At 35.8% G+C, this 23,032-nt stretch overlaps 1 protein-coding gene and 1 long non-coding RNA gene across 7 annotated transcripts in view; one reads left to right on the top strand and one right to left on the bottom strand.

The window, feature by feature from the left end:
- SATB1 (SATB homeobox 1) overlaps positions 1-23,032 on the bottom strand; it is a 130,694-nt gene that overhangs the window by 51,972 nt on the left and 55,690 nt on the right. For 4 of the 6 annotated variants that reach the window (XM_072153657.1, XM_072153660.1, XM_072153663.1 and 1 more), the window contains exons 1-5: positions 9,884-11,125; positions 7,384-7,619; positions 4,861-5,037; positions 4,152-4,278; positions 3,324-3,447 (exon numbers count right to left, since the gene is read on the bottom strand). In XM_072153657.1, coding sequence (XP_072009758.1) covers positions 3,324-3,447; positions 4,152-4,278; positions 4,861-5,037; positions 7,384-7,594 — 639 coding nt within the window. In that variant the 5' untranslated portion in view covers positions 7,595-7,619; positions 9,884-11,125. Of the gene's footprint in view, positions 1-3,323; positions 3,448-4,151; positions 4,279-4,860; positions 5,038-5,480; positions 5,713-7,383; positions 7,620-9,883; positions 11,126-23,032 lie in introns of those variants that run through there. The other 2 variants (XM_072153658.1, XM_072153661.1) reach the window with 2 other exon arrangements.
- The window catches only part of LOC140133452 (uncharacterized), a 48,178-nt gene continuing 36,350 nt past the window's right edge, over positions 11,205-23,032 (top strand). The window contains exon 1 of the long non-coding RNA XR_011855897.1: positions 11,205-11,499. This is a non-coding gene — a long non-coding RNA (uncharacterized lncRNA). The remainder of the gene's footprint in view (positions 11,500-23,032) is intronic.

Genomic DNA, 23,032 nt, shown 5'->3' with positions numbered 1-23,032 from the left:
ATGGTGGCAGATATTCCACTTGTAGTACACCACGGAGAGGGATCAAACCTCAAAGATCAAATTTTATGGCATTGTATATCGCAAATGAATGTGATCAACCCATCTTTCAAAACTTTGGCTAACAGTATGACCCCTAGGTTAGATCAGCATTTTTTCTTAATCTCCCATAAAATTGATCTGATCAAAAATAAATAAAGGTAAAAACAATAAAAAAAAAAGCCCAGCTGTAATTAACACCCTATAACCAATAGGTAAATACAATACGAAAAATTATAGCCAGGAACATGTAATGCACATACATGCCTACACTCAGAAGTAGATGTTACTTATTTTAAACGCAGTGGAAAACCAGTGTTTAGTAGATTTCACCTAAACATACACTCACCCTAACTAACATAAATAACCATCAGCATTAATTACACTGGAGATGGAGAGAAGTAGACTATAATTGTAAAATACCAAAGCAAACATTATTTTAATTAATGTTGTAGAGTAAGTCTCAGAAAGTATTCCCGGAACTTTCAACTCACTAGAATGATACCTTTTCTCATGCGTGAATATAGTTGCAAAAACAACAAAAAACTAAAGTAAGACATTTCTACATAAAGTAAATTTTAATCAGATCCTCACAACAGAAGTGGGAGCATATGGGGATGTGCTATATGAAAAAACTTCCTTATACTATATAGCACACCATGATGGGTAAGTAGTCAGTGCTGTTTTCTTGTAGCATTGGTGCCAAATCAGACCAAAAGCCGCATCTGACGTAATGAGACTGAGTGAGAGGTCCTTATTCCAGTGCTGTGGAATATACTTGTGCTATGCAAGCAAAAGGGAAAAAATTGAAAAAAATATTCTACACGTTAATAAAGGTTATGGCTACCACTATAAACTATTCAAATTATTCTATAATTGCTGTAATTAAGGGAGCAGGCAGATTCCTTGAAATTCTATCTATCTCCATAAACCTACACACATTGATTAAGATCTGCAATACCAATCAAATAGGGGAAAGTTTTGCTCAACCTGTCTGTTGACATAATATCACTAAATTCCAGCGACCGGTTTTATAGGTTTTCCTTCCATTAAGGCTTTCCAGATAAGAGAAATCCGATAGTGGTCTATCATCAAGTAAATGTATGGATGACTATATGAATAGATGGAGGCAACTCTAGAAAAGATGTATCGCTGTGCAGTGTGTGCAAGGAAATATGTGGTGGTTGCAAACCGGAGCAGTTTTGCTCCTACTTGCAAACAATACTGTAATGGAAATGCAACTGAAATAAGACTGTAGTATTTCAACAAGACATGATGGTAACAGTAATCCCTGAAGGGAAAGATATTTAATATAGTGATATATTATTAATGAAGCAAGACCATAAAGCACTATAAATAACCCATACAATCACTTCAGTAATTACAACTACTTTACTTTTTCACTTTTCAATACCATATTGTAAAAAAGAATGTAGGCAAATAGAAATATTTTATGCATAAATCTGAGAACACTACAAACCATCTATAACCCAATGTCTAAAATCCTAATCCCAAGAGCTCAACTAAGGGAGGTAAAGTTAGGAGAGAGTTATCTGTTATCTGGGAATAATGTGATGGATCCCTCTATGTAGAGTCCATGGATCTAATTGGATTGGTTCGTAATTCTTATATAACAAAATATACCCTTACTGCCATATAAAAAGTACAGTCAAAATCCATATAAAAATCAAACTTTTTTTCGGACAAATGCTATATAAACACATTCAAGATTAACGTTCAGAATAAAAATTTATTAGTGCCGATTAAAATATACCAGATCATTATTATATATTAACAATTTCTTGCTGTTTTCATGCATTTTCGAAAAGTAATGTCTGAAAATAGTCATTCTTTACAAATACACAAAAAAAAGTAACCACTCCACTACTTCAATCATTTACCTAAAAATTATGATCAAAAGAGTGTTTTAATTATGGAAAATATTAATGAAAGCATATTCAAAGACAAAATAAAGAGACCACCATTTGCATACACCGTTATAAATCAGCTCAATGCTCAAGAGTAATAATAATAATAATAGGGGAAAAATAAGATTTTCTTTGTTTCCTTGCCACAGGAGAAACAAGAAATGGGTTTCACCTTCGTATAAGGAAATTTTCCTTTGGAAATACTTAATGTAATGTCTTCATAATAGAAATGCATTTTGCTGTTTAGTGGTTACAAAATAAATAATAAGATGGAACAAGTCCTATCTGTAGGTAGCAGCTACAGTGAACACCTACACCTTGAGCACTAGATACAAACGTGGCAGTTCTGTAAACGCATAAATTGTCTGTAAACAGTGAAAAGATTTTGATTATTTCCAGTCCAACAATTATTGAACAGGAGCCACAAGACTGGAGCTACAGAAAAATATCTGTGCCGGATACCAAATGGACCAAAATTGAAGGCGACTATCAATACTTCTCTATGCATTGTAGATAAATCCGCTCTGTTGAAAACTATGGATAGGCTTATAAAGATAAAAAAACTTACTATGGCCAAAAACATTCACATGCCTCAAAATTAACAAAAATAATCACTATATTGCAAATATGAGTGCACTGCACGTGATAAGAATATTTACGACACTGCAGATGCCAGCGTGTGGTGATACTCGATTCTAGGTAACATGGAGAGTCTAAGAACAACATAGTTTTAAAAAAAAAATAATGGTTTTAAATATTTAAAAAAAAAAACATTTTATAAATTATATTTTTAAATAAAATATCTGTACAATTTTGAAATTATGTGGACATTATTTGTAAACGTATTCAATAAAGGTTGACGATCAGACAGCACAACCATTTTACGGGGGAAAACCAGAGTCCTTCTTCCTATAAATGTGACCAAAATCTACCATCAGGTCATTCGAGATCTTTATTTTAAAAAACGCCAGATTTCAATGGTTTAATTGTATTACTAGAATATTTTAATTAGATTATATGACAGGATTCTAATTGTGTTGCTTGTAATTATTCCGTGTCCCAAGAGGAATCTTTTCTCACTTTTTCCCCCTTAGCTGCATGCATAATTCATTGTTTGGGTGTAGACATTTGTACAAGACATTTTCCTACCATTGTGGACAGCATGTAGCACTAGTGTACAGTACCAATTACATCACAATCCTGGAGAGGAACTGCAGGTGAGGCGAGACCATGCATTAGCAACTGCTGTACAAACACTAGGGACAATCGCTGGAGGTGACAACAATTACCAGACAAGCCTCACCAGTTATTGAACTGTGGACAAGATTATAGATTGTCAATTATTCTAAATGCCGATACCTGTGATAGAGGGCATTCCTTAGCTAGTGAGCTCTGGTTCATATCTTTCAGTAAGTCCTTCAGAGCGTTGCGTACTGTTATGTGGGACCACTGTTCAGGAGGTAAGTCTTCAAGTTTAGGGCAACTATTAGAGACAGATTAAAGAAAGGATTATTACAAGATTGCATCCTGCTGCAGAACATTCCTTCAAGACAGACAGATTTCATTTTGCGCATCAAGCAGATGCATCTGGAGATTGCTCTCGGTCTCCTGATTGTTCCGATTAGTTAATTACTTTATACAACACATCTGCTGTATTGATGCATGAATTATACATCAGCTGCATGTGGCGACTATTTTTGCATGTTACTTCTACCTTCCTGCTCTGATGCGCTTGGTGAAACAATTTAAGGTGCAATGCCTCCTCACAACTGATCATGAGAAAAAGACTTAAGAACATTTTTTTTTTTTCCCCTTCAATCGCCATTGGAGTATGAACAACAAAAAAACAAAACGAAAAAGAAAAAAACACATACCAGATTACATTAAGAAGGGTGAAGTCATTCTTTCGCAGAACGTACCCAGATGGCATGGTACAGGATATGCAAAATATTTTTCTGTTAAGTACATTTTATGTAAAACACCAATTTGTAATGCATGTATTGAATTAATTGACTAGATATAATTCAGTACATATAGCAAGGCATAAAAAAAATCATTGTCAAAGTGACAACGTGACTTCAAATTTCTCTTAAACTTTGATTTTGGTTTATGGCTGCCTATCATGGAATACTACACATCTGCTGCTGCTAATGAACAAAGCACTTTTTAGATCTTGTTATGACTCACCTGTGCAGCTGTATTTTCAGGGTGACCACATGAAACACGTCTTGAAGCATATCCGCTACAGTGGCATCAGGAGCATCTGTCACACAGGAGAGTGGAACTGGATTCCATTTACCAACCTGGATCAGCCCTAAATCATGAAGACAAAGTGACAGCCCCAATGAGTAACGTACAGAAAGAAAAACTAAACCTAACAATTTCCTAATAGCAGAAAGAAAAACTAAACATAACAATTTTCCAATATAAAAATATCTCTCTAATGCAAACCATATAAAATTTAAGAACTGATATAAATCAACGTATAAACAAGAAAACAAACCTAACAACGGGAGATGACAAAAGCCTCCATGATTTCACACTTTAAAACAGTTTAGAAAGAGTCAGCAGCAAATAACGCTGCCTAAGTAATAATAATGAAATTGTGAAAACTGAATAAAGGAAACACATCTAGGTATTCAGTCATAAATGCAAATCGACTCTCAGCATTCCATCTGCTCAGATATGCTCAGCATTTCTCCCTAGATTCTCAGTGGACCATATTATTAAGGTCAATAGGCATGCTAATGATTCAGTATAACATCTGAAGTCCCTTACAACTAGCCCCACTCTCTGAAATTTAACAACAAACATCTTTTGAAAAAAGGAGGCACAAATACTAGAAATGAAATAAAATGAATTTTGTAGAGTAATTTCTTACGTCTTTTGTACTCACCTTTGGCCTGGGCGGCTGCGCTGTGCGAATATCCAAGGGAGAGCAGAGCCATTTCGATCAACTGGTTGAAAAGCATGTCCTTCCGAACCAATACAAATTCGGCATGTTCTTCTTTGCAGTCGTACTCAATGAAATTTTCATAATGTTCCACCACGCAGAAAACTGGAAGCATATTTCCTAGGGAGATGAAACAAACAGAAATGGTAAACAACCAGACTGGGTGTAAAACCACATGCAAAACAAAAAAAAAAATCGAAATCAAAAATTTAGCTGGTGACGACGGAATAAATAAAAAGTCCAGAAAAAAATTGGAGCGTTACTGCTTATTAACACGTCATCAACCTGACAGTGCCAACTCTACGTTCTTCAGGTAGAAATTGTCTTTGACATTTGGTAAAAATATTAGTCATCTGCGAGGCTTCTAAAGAAAAATAAGAACTTTTGTGATCATGTTACAATAAAAAAAAATGATTGTAATTAACCCTTAATTCCAAATAAAATAGAAAAAAATGTTATTTTTAAAGAAAATACAGACACTTCAAGTTCAGCTGCAACCTATGCATCAAATATAGTTTTCAAGGGAACGTTCATCTTCCAGTGTTATAGAAAATATTCGTTACCCTGCTCAGGATGAAGACAGCAGCCACAACAGTGATGTATCCTTGTGGGTCTCAAGGAACACAAGAACATCAGATTATGGGATAGTCTCTTAAAAAGTGACAAATCCAACACATGTGGGACACAAGTAACCAATGGTCTTGCTCAGGACAAGTACAGAGCTTTCTATAGCTTACTACAGGTATGGCTTGTTATGCTAGAAAACGTAGCTGCGACACAAATGACGATTCTACAAATCTCATATAATATAGGGATCGTTATCCTGCTGCGCTTCGTTGAGCAGCTTGGTATACGATAGGTTAACATCTAGAACATTCTTCCAACATGTAGGAAGACTGTAGCTATTCTCTTCTGAAGGAGTAGCTAAGTGGGGATTCCTCTGTCTTTGAAGTGGGTGAGGGGAGCTCAATTCATTATGTGAACTCTCCTTGCGACCTTATACAAGTCACTCATTTGTTCTTTCCTGGCACAGAGGAGTAGATTACCATCTATTCAATGCAAAGGCTCCCTGTGCTGGAAAAATTACCACTGCTGGGTCATTGTATAGAGAAATATAGATGTTACGTTGCTCAGCGCAAATGTGCAGAATGTAATTATCGCTTCTCTCTCTCTTGACAAATGTCGAGCCCTCTAAGACGTGATGCGCTCCCCAGCACCTATGTTATGTTGTATACCCCACATAAAGTACTACTCTGGTCAAGTGATGGGAATTACACAGCAGCCCTGTCACACAACTGCTCCCATCTGATCTAATACTTGGCTCAGCTTCCCAGTGCAGCAACTTTATAACCGGCCAGCATTAAAAAAGAGGAAAGCTTTGGTCAGTGCTAAAAATACTAGATGATTCCAACCTGAAGGCACTGCTAGGGCTTTTGCTGAACATTTACGACTCTATGTAAACAGCAAGGAGCAGTGCAAGTCTGTAAGAATCCTTGTCTAAAACTGTCCTGGCATTAAAGTGAACTGTGCAAATATCACATAGTACCAGAGACAGCTGAAATCTCCTATTTAGGAATTTATAGAACTTATATGTTTGCAGGCGTCACAAAGTCCTCTCATATAGAGCCTCGCTCCGGCAACTCGGTACAATATTAATGCACTCACATTGCAAAGTAATAATAAATTATATTTTTAATGCTTGTTCTACCCTGGCTTTCTTAAGATGCATACATTCTTGGCAAACAATCAATAAATAGGGTAATCATGAAGAGAGGCCAAAGAATTTGCTGAAGTGCTGTTTTTCCATTTTAATAGATAGAGATCTAACAATACCAACTGCTGTGTCTGTTCATTTTAGGATCAATATATGCTTTGTTTTCGCCAAACTGAATGCAAAATGAATGATTGTATGATAAATGTTACACTTGGAGGACAATGAAATTCCACTGTCTTCAACTATGGACTCGAAAATGATCACTTCAACATTGCATTCCAGAAGGCAAAAAAGAGAAAGAAAAACATCTAAACGTTGCAAGAGAAAAGATTAGTGTTTTGAAAATAACATAAAAAATTAATAAATCATTCAAAAAGGGAAAAGTAAATTAAAGAGATAATGAATATATATAAAATTTGGTATTTATGACCAAGATCACTTCCTGTTGATGTTATTAAAGTAATGACAACCTTAGATATCTACACTTAAGTGCTGAACTAGAGAAAAGTTAAAATAATAGTAAATGAACAGTTATTATAATAAATGCAAAAAAAGAATGTATATGATATAATATACCTGAACGACTGCCACTTTCATAAGTCAGAAAGCCAAAAGTAAATACCAAACAGGAAAAAAAAAATCATAGAAATTTGATGGATACGACGGCGAAAGTATAACTTAAACTCTTCTGTGGATAAAAATTCCTAGGATACAACAGCAGTTTCTCCTTCACCTAAAAGGAAGAATGTTACCTTTTCTGATAGTGGACCTCATCATGTGTGCAGAGTGTCTAAGTGGCACCCCTTGCATTTTTCCTCCTGTGCTTCCAATTCTTCCTCTTCCTAGAGGACTTCCATTCTGCTCAAGGCGGGCTATTTTGGCTGGCGGACCTTTTGGATCGCTTACATTGTTAGACATTTCTAAATGTTCTATCCCCTGAGTTGTCTCGTTCGAATGATCCATGTTCAGTCCCGCCTCTAAGGATCACCTGGCACAATTAAAAAAAAAAAAAAAAACAGAAGTATTTATAAATCAACGAGGCATACTTGTCTGCGGAGGAGAAAAAAAAAAACTCCATAAGCAATTTTACTTGGATAAACATACATTTATATAAATGGAACACATAGTCTGGGCGAAATTATTGGTGCACATACACCTCGAAACTGCACAATCTTTTATGTTTTACACCTGTCAAGCCGGTCCTTATTGATTGTGCTTAGAAAGTGTTATTTTATGCAGTGCTGTGTACTTAGGGTCACAAACCTATGGCATAACGATCAAGGTCATCAGATAAGCAAATTAATAGAGCCAAAAACATACAGCAACAAGGATGTTAGATTTGACATGAGAGTCGACTCTTAAGTGGCTGATATCAGGGTTGCTTCAAGAGTAAGAGGTTTTTTTTTCATTTTTTACAAAGAAAAATAGCACTGCCTATAGTCTATAGCCAGGAATATAGCCACGAAAAGTGTCTACATGGATTATAAAGCAGATAAGATGTCCAGATACTATTCAATAACGAGCATAGCAATGGACTCTTATGTCTACCATCTCAGCATGTCCACCCTGAGCCACAACACAAGCACATGCTGCAAAGTTCACGTGCAACGGCCCCATTCAACTCTCACATACAAGATCAATAGAGAAAGTTACAAGGAACTTCTGCTCAATAGGATGGTGTTATACTATGCACTACATATAACATACATTATACTAATGGAAAAAGCTGTGACCTGATCTTTGACCTCCTTCTATGTGTCACAAATGAATTACTCCTCATTCTAAGTCCATAGTAAGTCAAGACTACAACTTCTCAAATCCACATCCAAACTAAACTCGGTCACATAAATTTTGCAATTCTGTTTTCCATAATTTATCGGTGGACTAGATATTACCCGTCTCAGACTAATTTATTTACACTACTGATTAGAGATGAGACTCAACTCTAGTTATGTGAAACAGAGCAGATTTTTACTATCAGTCTAGGTGTGTAAACCTAGGTGTAGCATCCTACAATGCTGGATGTGGATGTCAGGGAAGGGGGTCATGGATATATGGACATATTCATCTCATGTAGCATTTTGACACACAGCTCAGTCTACACTTGACTTTCTTCATCAGCGCCAGAATCAGTAGCAAACATGCAGAAAACATCTAATTTCCCCATTGAAAACACCATGCCCAGGGCTAAAGTTCACCAAGATCTCAGTTACAAATAATGATGAGCAGAGCGTCCCCACAATGACAGCACAAGGCGGTGACTATTATCTGTAGTTATCCCTGTCAGCCAGAGCCACTTTCTTCTTAACCCATTCAATGCAAAAACTAAGAGGAGGGTAGAAGTCGTGTCTCAAGGATTCTCCCTGGATCACAACAAACATGAACATCCTATCAAACCCACAGACATGAAGCACAATAAGGAAGGAGGAAGCAGCAGCCAGAACACAACATCTGTAGATCTATCTACCGTCTATGAAAATATTACAATATGAACAAATTCATTCACGTAAATATTTCACCTTAAGGTTTTGAACTCACAACATGAAGAACGTAAATATTTGTTATAGCAGTTCTCAAACAAAGTCTTGAGGAACACCGTGGAGACTTTAAAAACTAGCTCACACCTAATAAAAGTAGTTACGGAAATCTAAAAAAAAAAAAATCAGATGGCAATTTTATTGGACTGTTAATTCACACTCGGATTTGTAGATTACTGCCATGGTGTTTGCAGGACAGGATCTCTGGCATCAGTCACAGGTAAGGCAGGTGTCTACCAGCACAGGGTTCTCGTCTGGACAGTTTAGGGTCAGAAGTGGAGATGACACATGGAGTTAATGACCAGTGAAGTGTACATGAATCAGCGCACAGAGGTATATAATTACTACTGTGTATATATAAAGAAGGGGTGTGTTTGTGTGCGCACACAAGACACTTATTGTAAAGGGTCACAAGGAGAAGGAGCAAATAATGGAAATCAATCTTAATTTTGGTGATAATGAGACGTTAGGTAGAAAGAGCGTTGCGGGACCAAGTAAAAGTTTCCACACCGCTGTCACTCCATATACAACAGTGACAGGGCATCAATGCTCCAGGGTCCCAGGAGACACAGGAAGCCTGGGAAGTCCCATCCAAGGCTGCTGCTGCCTCCAGTCCACAATCCCGGCCAGGATTTCCCTTTGACCTTTTAAAGAGACAAAGAAGCAAAGTGCTACACAGTATCACAACACAACACACACTGGAAACAATACTCACCGCTCCACAACATATAAAGGTATAAAGGGCTTCCACACACTTCTGGGGCAGCACCCTACGGATCCTCTCTTCTATATTGTTATGTTTATGTTCTTCTCCAAAATGGAGGAGGAAAAACAAATAAATAAAGATCTGCTCGCCGACGAGAGGAGGACGAATGTGACAAGTGTTCAGATAAAAAGTAGATAAATACTCAAGAGATGCTCAGAAGAGGAAGAAACAGCAGCTGGGAGCAGTCACTCGGTCAGTCTGGAGACGTGTCCAAGAAGCTTGCAATCAAATCAAGCCCCAGCATTGTGACAAGAGTGGTAGGAGGATGATGATGATCAAGTATATAGGAGGGTGGGGGGGAGCTGGCTGATAACAGCGAGCTACCGCCTTCCGACTAGGTCCATTCACAAAAAAAAAGAAGAAAAAAATAATAAAATAAAAGCAGCAAAGTTTCTTCCAGGACTGAGCTGCTGTCACAGGCGGGGAGTAGTTGACAGGTGGATGTATAAGTAGATGGGAGGTAGGTAGGGGTGGGAGCTGATCACACAGATAGGGGGGGGGGGGGAAATAAATAAATAATAACAATAAATGGAAGGAGAAGAAGTGAGGAAAGTGAGAACAGCAGCTCCAGTCCCTGTGCCAGGGGGAGGGAGGGAGGATGATGCTGGGCTCAGTACACAATGGGCAGAGGATGGGAGTTGTGCTCCTCCAGGCAGGGCTGTGCACTGTGCTGTATTGTCCGGAGCTGCTCTGCTTCTCTCTCTCTGCCTTTCTGTGTCCCCATTAAATTATTAGTTGTATTGACTCATCCCTCCTCCTCCTCCTGCTGCTGCCGCCGCTGCCTGCTCTCTATTATTGCTCTGCTAATAATAATGAGGAGGATGCTGCTGCCGCCGCTGCTGCTGCTGCTCTTCTCCCAGTAGATGTCGGTGCTGTGGCTGCTGCAGCTTCTTCTTCCTCCTCCTCATTTTAATACAAAATAAGAGCAGCCAGGCCACCGCCGGAGCTCCAGCTCTCTTCCTGCAGCCCCGAGCCCTCCCTGGCGGCCCCGGATCAGCCGACGTCCTGGGAGAGACACAGAGGAGGAGGAGGAGGAGAGACATGATGAGAGGGGGAGGAGAGCATCGGGCCGGGAGAAATGGGATCAGGACAGGGAATAGACTGGGAAGTCCTGGGAAGGGGCATTGGTGCAGGGGGAGGAGGGGGTAATTACGGTAGAGGGGAGATGGATGAGGGGAGTTAGTGACAGCGGAGGAGGGGGGGGGGGATTGGGATTTCCGGACGCGCAAGAATCTCTAATCTTCTTGATTATTGTGAGGAGGCTGCGCGCACATTATACACAATAACAGGGCGGGAGGTGGGAAGCATCATGGCCGGGAGGCAGCGCACTGTGACATGTACAGGAGGAGGGTGCAGCCGCCGACAACCTGTCACTGCTTAACCCCTCAGCGCAGGGCCCGGGACACTCATGGAGGGGGAAGTGCTCTGCTTAACCCCTTCGCTCAGGGCCCGGGACATGGCAGCCGGGGGAAGTGCTCTGCTTGGCCCCTCAGCTCAGGGCCCGAGACATGGCAGGGGGAAGTGCCCTACTTAGCCCCTCAGCTCAGGGCCCGAGACATGGCAGGGTAAGTGCTCTGCTTAGCCCCTCAGCTCAGGTCCCGGGACATGGAGGGGGAAGTGCCCTACTTAGCCCCTCAGCTCAGGGCCCGAGACATGGCAGGGGAAGTGCCCTGCATAACCCCTCAGCTCAGGGCCCGAGACATGGCAGGGGAAGTGCTCTGCTTAGCCCCTCAGCTCTGGGCAGGGACATGGCAGGGGAAGTGCTCTGCTTAGCCCCTCAGCTCAGGGCCCCGGACATGGAGGGGGAAGTGCCCTACTTAGCCCCTCAGCTCAGGGCCCGGGACATGGAGGGGGAAGTGCTCTGCTTAGCCCCTCAGCTCAGGGCCCGAGACATGGAGGGGGAAGTGCCCTGCATAACCCCTCAGCTCAGGGCCCGGGACATGGAGGGGGAAGTGCCCTACTTAGCCCCTCAGCTCAGGGCCCGAGACATGGCAGGGGAAGTGCTCTGCTTAGCCCCTCAGCTCTGGGCCGGGACATGGCAGGGGAAGTGCTCTGCTTAGCCCCTCAGTTCTGGGCCCGAGACATGGCGGGGGAAGTTCTTCCTGCTACTTTATAAACTGTTCGCATAATACGGGCGGCTGAGGTAGACTTCAGTGACGTCACGGAGCACATGTATGAGGAGATGCTCACTATGCCTGATGATGTCATTACTGAGGATTAGGCGTCGCTAGAGAGACATGGAAGTGCTGCATAGAAAATGTTACCAGAAGCAGCTGCCAGCTTCCAAAAATACACACAGAATACTGCACAGTACATGTAATATACATATATAACCCTGTAATGTACATGTAATATACACATATAACCCTGTAATGTACATGTAATATACATATATAACCCTGTAATGTACATGTAATATACACATATAACCCTGTAATGTACATGTAATATACACATATAACCCTGTAATGTACATATAATATACACATATATAACCCTGTAATGTACATGTAATATACATATATAACCCTGTAATGTACATGTAATATACACATATAACCCTGTAATGTACATGTAATATACACATATAACCCTGTAATGTACATGTAATATACATATATAACCCTGTAATGTACATGTAATATACACATATAACCCTGTAATGTACATGTAATATACACATATAACCCTGTAATGTACATGTAATATACACATATAACCCTGTAATGTACATGTAATATACATATATAACCCTGTAATGTACATGTAATATACATATATAACCCTGTAATGTACATGTAATATACACATATAACCCTGTAATGTACATGTAATATACACATATAACCCTGTAATGTACATATAATATACACATATATAACCCTGTAATGTACATGTAATATACATATATAACACTGTAATGTACATGTAATATACACATATAACCCTGTAATGTACATGTAATATACATATATAACCCTGTAATGTACATGTAATATACACATATAACCCTGTAATGTACATGTAATATACACATATAACCCTGTAATGTACATGTAATATACATATATAACCCTGTAATGTACATGTAATATACACAAATAACACTGTAATGTACATGTAATATACATATATAACCCTGTAATGTACATGTAATATACACATATAACCCTGTAATGTACATGTAATATACATATATAACCCTGTAATGTACATGTAATATACATATATAACCCTGTAATGTACATGTAATATACACATATAACCCTGTAATGTACATATAATATACACATATATAACCCTGTAATGTACATGTAATATACATATATAACACTGTAATGTACATGTAATATACACATATAACCCTGTAATGTACATGTAATATACACATATAACCCTGTAATGTACATGTAATATACATATATAACCCTGTAATGTACATGTAATATACACATATAACACTGTAATGTACATGTAATATACATATATAACCCTGTAATGTACATGTAATATACACATATAACCCTGTAATGTACATGTAATATACATATATAACCCTGTAATGTACATGTAATATACACATATAACACTGTAATGTACATGTAATATACACATATAACCCTGTAATGTACATGTAATATATATATATAACCCTGTAATGTACATGTAATATACACATATAACCCTGTAATGTACATGTAATATACACATATAACCCTGTAATGTACATGTAATATACACATATAACCCTGTAATGTACATGTAATATACATATATAACCCTGTAATGTACATGTAATATACATATATAACCCTGTAATGTACATGTAATATACACATATAACCGTGTAATGTACATGTAATATACATATATAACCCTGTAATGTACATGTTATATACATATATAACCCTGTAATGTACATGTAATATACACATATAACCCTGTAATGTACATGTAATATACACATATAACCCTGTAATGTACATGTAATATACACATATAACCCTGTAATGTACATGTAATATACCTATAATCCTGTAGTGTACATGTAATACACATATATAATCCTGTAATGTACATGTAATATACATATATAACCCTGTAATGTACATGTAATATACACATATAACACTGTAATGTACATGTAATATACACATATAACCCTGTAATGTACATGTAATATACACATATAACACTGTAATGTACATGTAATATACATATATAACCCTGTAATGTACATGTAATATACATATATAACCCTGTACTGTACATGTAATATACATATATAACCCTGTAATGTACATGTAATATACACATATAACCCTGTAATGTTAATGTAATATACACATATAACACTGTAATGTACATGTAATATACATATATAACACTGTAATGTACATGTAATATACATATATAACACTGTAATGTACATGTAATATACATATATAACCCTGTAATGTACATGTAATATCCACATATAACCCTGTAATGTACATGTAATATACACATTTAACACTGTAATGTACATGTAATATACACATATAACCCTGTAATGTACATGTAATATACACATATAACACTGTAATGTACATGTAATATACACATATAACCCTGTAATGTTAATGTAATATACACATATAACACTGTAATGTACATGTAATATACATATATAACCCTGTACTGTACATGTAATATACATATATAACCCTGTAATGTACATGTAATATACACATATAACCCTGTAATGTACATGTAATATACATATATAACCCTGTAATGTACATGTAATATACACATATAACACTGTAATGTACATGTAATATACACATATAACCCTGTAATGTACATGTAATATACACATATAACCCTGTACTGTACATGTAATATACATATATAACCCTGTAATGTACATGTAATATACACATTTAACACTGTAATGTACATGTAATATACACATATAACCCTGTAAGGTACATGTAATATACACATATAACACTGTAATGTACATGTAATATACACATATAACACTGTAATGTACATGTAATATACACATATAACCCTGTAATGTTAATGTAATATACACATATAACACTGTAATGTACATGTAATATATATATATAACACTGTAATGTACATGTAATATACATATATAACCCTGTAATGTACATGTAATATACATATATAACCCTGTAATGTACATGTAATATACATATATAACCCTGTAATGTACATGTAATATACACATATAACCCTGTAATGTTAATGTAATATACACATATAACCCTGTAATGTACATGTAATATACACATATAACCCTGTAATGTACATGTAATATACACATATAATCCTGTACTGTACATGTAATATACATATATAACACTGTAATGTACATGTAATATACATATATAACCCTGTAATGTACATGTAATATACATATATAACCCTGTAATGTACATGTAATATACACATATAACCCTGTAATGTTAATGTAATATACATATATAACCCTGTAATGTACATGTAATATACATATATAACCCTGTAATGTACATGTAATATACATATATAACCCTGTAATGTACATGTAATATACATATATAACCCTGTACTGTACATGTAATATACATATATAACCCTGTACTGTACATGTAATATACATATATAACCCTGTAATGTACATGTAATATACATATATAACACTGTAATGTACATGTAATATACATATATAACCCTGTAATGTACATGTAATATACATATATAACACTGTAATGTACATGTAATATACATATATAACCCTGTAATGTTAATGTAATATACACATATAACCCTGTAATGTACATGTAATATACACATATAACCCTGTAATGTACATGTAATATACACATATAACCCTGTAATGTACATGTAATATACATATATAACCCTGTAATGTACATGTAATATACATATATAACCCTGTAATGTACATGTAATATACACATATAACCCTGTAATGTACATGTAATATACACATATAACCCTGTAATGTACATGTAATATACACATATAACCCTGTAATGTACATGTAATATACACATATAACCCTGTAATGTACATGTAATATACATATATAACCCTGTAATGTACATGTAATATACATATATAACCCTGTAATGTACATGTAATATACACATATAACCCTGTAATGTACATGTAATATACACATATAACCCTGTAATGTACATGTAATATACATATATAACCCTGTAATGTACATGTAATATACATATATAACACTGTAATGTACATGTAATATACATATATAACACTGTAATGTACATGTAATATACATATATAATCCTGTACTGTACATGTAATATACATATATAACCCTGTAATGTACATGTAATATACATATATAACACTGTAATGTACATGTAATATACATATATAACACTGTAATGTACATGTAATATACATATATAACCCTGTAATGTACATGTAATATACATATATAACCCTGTAATGTACATGTAATATACACATATAACACTGTAATGTACATGTAATATACATATATAACCCTGTAATGTACATGTAATATACATATATAACCCTGTAATATACATGTAATATACACATATAACACTGTAATGTACATGTAATATACACATATAACCCTGTAATGTAAATGTAATATACACATATAACACTGTAATGTACATGTAATATACACATATAACCCTGTAATGTACATGTAATATACACATATAACCCTGTAATGTACATGTAATATACACATATAACCCTGTAATGTACATGTAATATACACATATAACCCTGTAATGTACATGTAATATACACATATAACACTGTAATGTACATGTAATATACACATATAACACTGCACTGTACATGTAATATACACATATAACACTGCACTGTACATGTATTATACATATATCACTGCACTATACATGTATTATACATATAACACTGCACTATACATGTCTTATACATATATCACTGCACTATACATGTATTATACATATAACACTGCACTATACATGTCTTATACATATATCAATGCACTATACATGTATTATACATATAACACTGCACTATACATGTATTATACATATAACCCTGCACTATACATGTATTATACATATAACACTGCACTATACATGTCTTATACATATATCACTGCACTATACATGTCTTATACATATAACCCTGCACTATACATGTATTATACATATAACACTGCACTATACATGTATTATACATATAACCCTGCACTATACATGTATTATACATATAACACTGCACTATACATGTATTATACATATAACCCTGCACTATACATGTATTATACATATAACCCTGCACTATACATGTATTATACATATAACACTGCACTATACATGTCTTATACATATAACACTGCACTATACATGTATTATACATATAACCCTGCACTATACATGTATTATACATATAACACTGCACTATACATGTCTTATACATATAACACTGCACTATACATGTATTATACATATAACCCTGCACTATACATGTATTATACATATAACCCTGCACTATACATATATTATACATATAACACTGCACTATACATGTATTATATATATAACACTGCACTATACATGTCTTATACATATAACACTACACTGCACATGTAATATCCATATATAACACCACAATGTACATGTAATATATAAATATACACTGCACTGTACATGTGAAATGCACATATAAAACTGCAATGTACATGTGATATATGCACAACACTGCACATGTATTATAAAAAATATAACACTACACTGTACATTTGATACACATATAATACTACACTGTACGTGTGATATACATATAATACTGCATTGTTCATGAATTATACATATAACACTGCACTGTACATGTGATGTACACATATAACACTACAATGCACATGTGATATACACATATAGCACTACATTGTACATGTGATATACACATATAACGGTGCAATGTACATGTGATATACACATATAACACTACACAGTACATGTAATAAACATAACACTGCACCGTAATTGTTATATACATATAACAATGCAATGTACATGTGATATACATATCATGTGAATACTACACTGTTCATGTGATACACGTATATTACTACTAGTAATATACATATACTACACTGTACATGTGATATACATATAACCCTGCACTATACATGTATTATACGTATAACACTGCACTGTACATGTATTATACATATAACCCTGTAGTGTACATGTATTATGCATATAACCCTGCACTGTACATGTAATGTACATATAATACTGCACTGTACATGTATTATACATATAACACTGCACTGTACACGTATTATACATATAACACTGCACTATACATGTATTATACATATAACACTGCACTATACATGTCTTATACATATATCACTGCACTATACATGTCTTATACATATAACACTGCACTGTACATATATTATACATGTAACACTGCACTATACATGTATTATACATATAACACTGAAATGTACATGTAATATACATATATGACACTGCACTGTACATGTAATATCCACTTTTAACACTGCATGGTACATGTAATATACATATTACACTACACTGCACATGTAATATCCATATAAAACACCACAATGTACATGTAATTTATAAATATACACTGCACTGTACATGCAATATACACATATAACACTGCACTGTACATGTGAAATGCACATATAAAACTGCAATGTAAATGTGATATATGCACAACACAGCACGTATTATAAAAATGTAACACTACACTGTACATTTGATACACATATAATACTACACTGTACATGTGATATACATATAATACTGCATTGTTCATGAATTATACATATAACACTGCACTGTACATGTGATATACACATATAACACTGCAATGTACATGTGATATACATATAACACTGCACTGTTCATCTGATATACACATATAACACTACATTGTACATGTGATATACACATGTAACAGTGCAATGTACATGTGATATACACATATAACACTACATTGTACATGTGATATACACATGTAACAGTGCAATGTACATGTGATATACATATATAACACTGCACTGTTCATCTGATATACACATATAACACTACAATGTACATGTGATATACACATATAGCACTACATTGTACATGTGATATACACATATAACGGTGCAATGTACATGTGATATACACATATAACACTACACAGTACATGTAATAAACATAACACTGCACCGTAATTGTTATATACATATAACAATGCAATGTACATGTGATATACATATCATGTGAATACTACACTGTTCATGTGATACACGTATATTACTACTAGTAATATACATATACTACACTGTACATGTGATATACATATAACTCTGCACTGTGCATGTAATATACATATATCACTGCACTGTTCATGTGATACACATATAACACTGCACTGTAAATGTGATATACATATAACACTGCACTGTACATGTAATATATACATATACCACTACACTGTACATGTGATATAACACTGTACTGTATAGGTAATATACATATATTATATGTATAACACTGCACTGTACATGTAATACAGAACACTACATATAATATACATATAACACTGCATTGTACATGTGATACACATATGACACTACACTGTATATGTGATATACATATAACACTACAATGTATGTGTAATATACATATAACATTACACTGTACATGTGGTATACATATAACACTCCACTGTACATGTAATATACACACAGGACTGTACATGTGATATACATTTAATACTGCACTGTACATGTGACATACATATAACACTACACTATACATGTAATATACATGTAACACTGTGCTGTGCATGAGAAATACATATAACATTGCACTGTACATGTAATACAGAACACTGCACATGCAATAAACATATTACACTACACTGTACATACGATACAGACCACCAACCACCAAAAATAGCTAAATATACATTACAAATAAATCACTATAAGCTTGTAAAGACAAATAGAAAGTCTACAAACGTGTTCGCCTACAAACAAGTATTGCACATTACCCAGAGGAATAACAGAGGGCAAGGAACACACATATACACACACACACATATATATATATATATATATATATATATATATATACACTCACCGGCCACTTTATTAGGTACACCTGTCCAACTGCTCGTTAACACTTAATTTCTAATCAGCCAATCATATGGCGGCAACTCAGTGCATTTAGGCATGTAGACATGGTCAAGACAATCTCCTGCAGTTCAAACCGAGCATCAGTATGGGGAAGAAAGGTGATTTGAGTGCCTTTGAACGTGGCATGGTTGTTGGTGCCAGAAGGGCTGGTCTGAGTATTTCAGAAACTTTGTATCAACGGTTCAGGCTGGTGGTGGTGGTGTCATGGTGTGGGGAATATTTTCTTGGCACTCTTTGGGCCCCTTGGTACCAATTGAGCATCGTTGCAACGCCACAGCCTACCTGAGTATTGTTGCTGACCATGTCCATCCCTTTATGACCACAATGTACCCAACATCTGATGGCTACTTTCAGCAGAATAATGCGCCATGTCATAAAGCTGGAATCATCTCATACTGGTTTCTTGAACATGACAATGAGTTCACTGTACTCAAATGGCCTCCACAGTCACCAGATCTCAATCCAATAGAGCATCTTTGGGATGTGGTGTAACGGGAGATTCGCATCATGGATGTGCAGCCGACAAATCTGCGGCAACTGTGTGATGCCATCATGTCAATATGGACCAAAATCTCTGAGGAATGCTTCCAGCACCTTGTTGAATCTATGCCACGAAGAATTGAGGCAGTTCTGAAGGCAAAAGGGGGTCCAACCCGTTACTAGCATGGTGTACCTAATAAAGTGGCCGGTGAGTGTATATAGATAGACCAAAGGTCAGAGCCATAAAATCCAAGCCCACATGGTGCAACTGCATTTTTTCACCAATTTCACAGAATTTGGAATTTTTTCCTGCTTCCCATTACACACCATAGCATATTAAATACCATCACTATGAAGTGCAATTTGTTAACTGAAAACAAGCCCTCGTACATCTCTTAACATGGGAAAATAAGTTAAGTTAATAAGTTAAAAAAAGTTATGGATTTTTGAAGGTGAGGAGTGAAAAATGAAACCGCAAAAATGAAAAACGGCCAAGTCCTTAAAAGGTTAAATGTCTTGCAAACTCCGACTAAACACTAACTATAGGAGCACATTAATTCTGTCTTCTGCAGCTGTGACACAAAATTGGTGCAGACACTTCTTATAGGGAACGTGTCACTAGATGAATAATAAGCCTGATTACAAGTTCCTATAGCACTATACTAACTTGTGCCCACACTGGTTTTAGCTAAAAAATACATTACACTGTGTAAGGTGAAGAAAAAAAGAGTTTTAGGCCCCTTCCACACTAGCGTTTTTCACGCGCGAGTTCTGCGCGTGCTTTTGACGCGCAGAACTTGCATTGCACTCTGTCCCATTGTTTCCAATGTGTCTTTCCTCATTTGCGTTGTTTTTCACGCGCGTGCTTGCGTTCGTTTTGACGCGCGTCAAAATCGCAGCATGTTCTACTTTTGCGTTTCCCGCGCGTTTTTCCCGCCCCATTCAAGTCTATGGAGACGCATAAAAAATGCATTGCACTCGCAAGCATTGCGAGTGCAATGCGTTTTAAATGGATGGGTTGCTAGGTGACATGAATAATTCCCCTGCTCGAGATCGAGCATTTAATTAAAAAAACACAGTGAAGAACAGTGAAGAATAGAATAAAAACAGTGAACACAGGATCATTTAAGTGAAAAACACAGTAAAGAACACAGTGAAGAATAGATTACAGATGTTCGGCACATCTGCTTACTTGTCGGGAGATACGCGCGGAACGGTGCGAACAAAATAGCATGTGAAGAACATTATATATGTGTGAAGAACACATTGCAGGTGTTTCCATACATCTGACGTGAAATGCCTGACGTGAAATGCAACGCTAGTGTGGAAGGGGCCTTACTGTGTAAAAGGAAAGAAAAAAGTTAAAAACATTTAATAAAACCAGAAAATCGCCAAAAACCCCACATATTTGGTATCGCCCCTCCCATAACAATCCGTAAAATAACTTAGAAACATTATTGGACCCACTTGTGAACGCTGTAAAAAAAAAAACTGAAAAACTTGCCAAAAATGTAAATTGTTCATAAAGTCCCTTCACAAAAATGTTCCAAAAAGTGATCAAAAAAAGTTATGTGCGCCAAGATGGTACCACGGAAAAGGACAACTCAACATGTAAAAAATAAGCCCTAAACCAGCTCTGTCAACCAAAAAGGATTAAAGTTATGTCTCGAAAAAATGGCGAGACAAAAACAAATGAGATTTTCTTTATATTAGTTTTTTTCCAGTAAAATTTAAAAAATATAGGAAAAAGTATATATCGTATATACTCGAGTATGAGCCGATCCAAGTATAAGCCGAGGCCCCTAATTTTATAACAAAAACCTTTACATTTTTTGTGCTGAAAAACTAGGCTTATACTCGAGTATATATGATAAATGAGGTATCACCGTAATAGTGATCTATAGAATAAAGATAATATAGTATTTTTAGTGTTCGGTGTACAACCCACAAAAAATACAATAAAAAGGAAACCAAAATTGACCATTTTCTTTTCCTTCATACATTCAAGAGTTAATAAAATCTCATCAAAAATCTATTGACCCACTAAAATTAAGTATTTGTAAAGTTAATCTCATGTCACAAAAAATAAGCCCTTATATGTCCACATTGCCAAAATATAAAGATTTTATAGCCTTTATAAAGGGACAATACATAGTCTGCCATGACTGGCGCACCTTCCCTTCAATGCCCTGGCGTGTGCCCATACAGCAGGTTACCACCACATATGGGGTATTGTTATACGTGGGAGAGATTGGGTATCAAACGTTGTGGAGCGTTTTGGTATTTTATCCCCTGAGAACTTGTACATTTTATGAAAAACACATTCATTTAGCCAAAAAATTTGTATCCTATTT

This window comes from Engystomops pustulosus, chromosome 5, assembly GCF_040894005.1.
Source record: "Engystomops pustulosus chromosome 5, aEngPut4.maternal, whole genome shotgun sequence".
Taxonomy (NCBI): Eukaryota; Metazoa; Chordata; class Amphibia; order Anura; family Leptodactylidae; genus Engystomops; species Engystomops pustulosus.
This window is presented reverse-complemented; position numbering and strand designations above follow the sequence as displayed.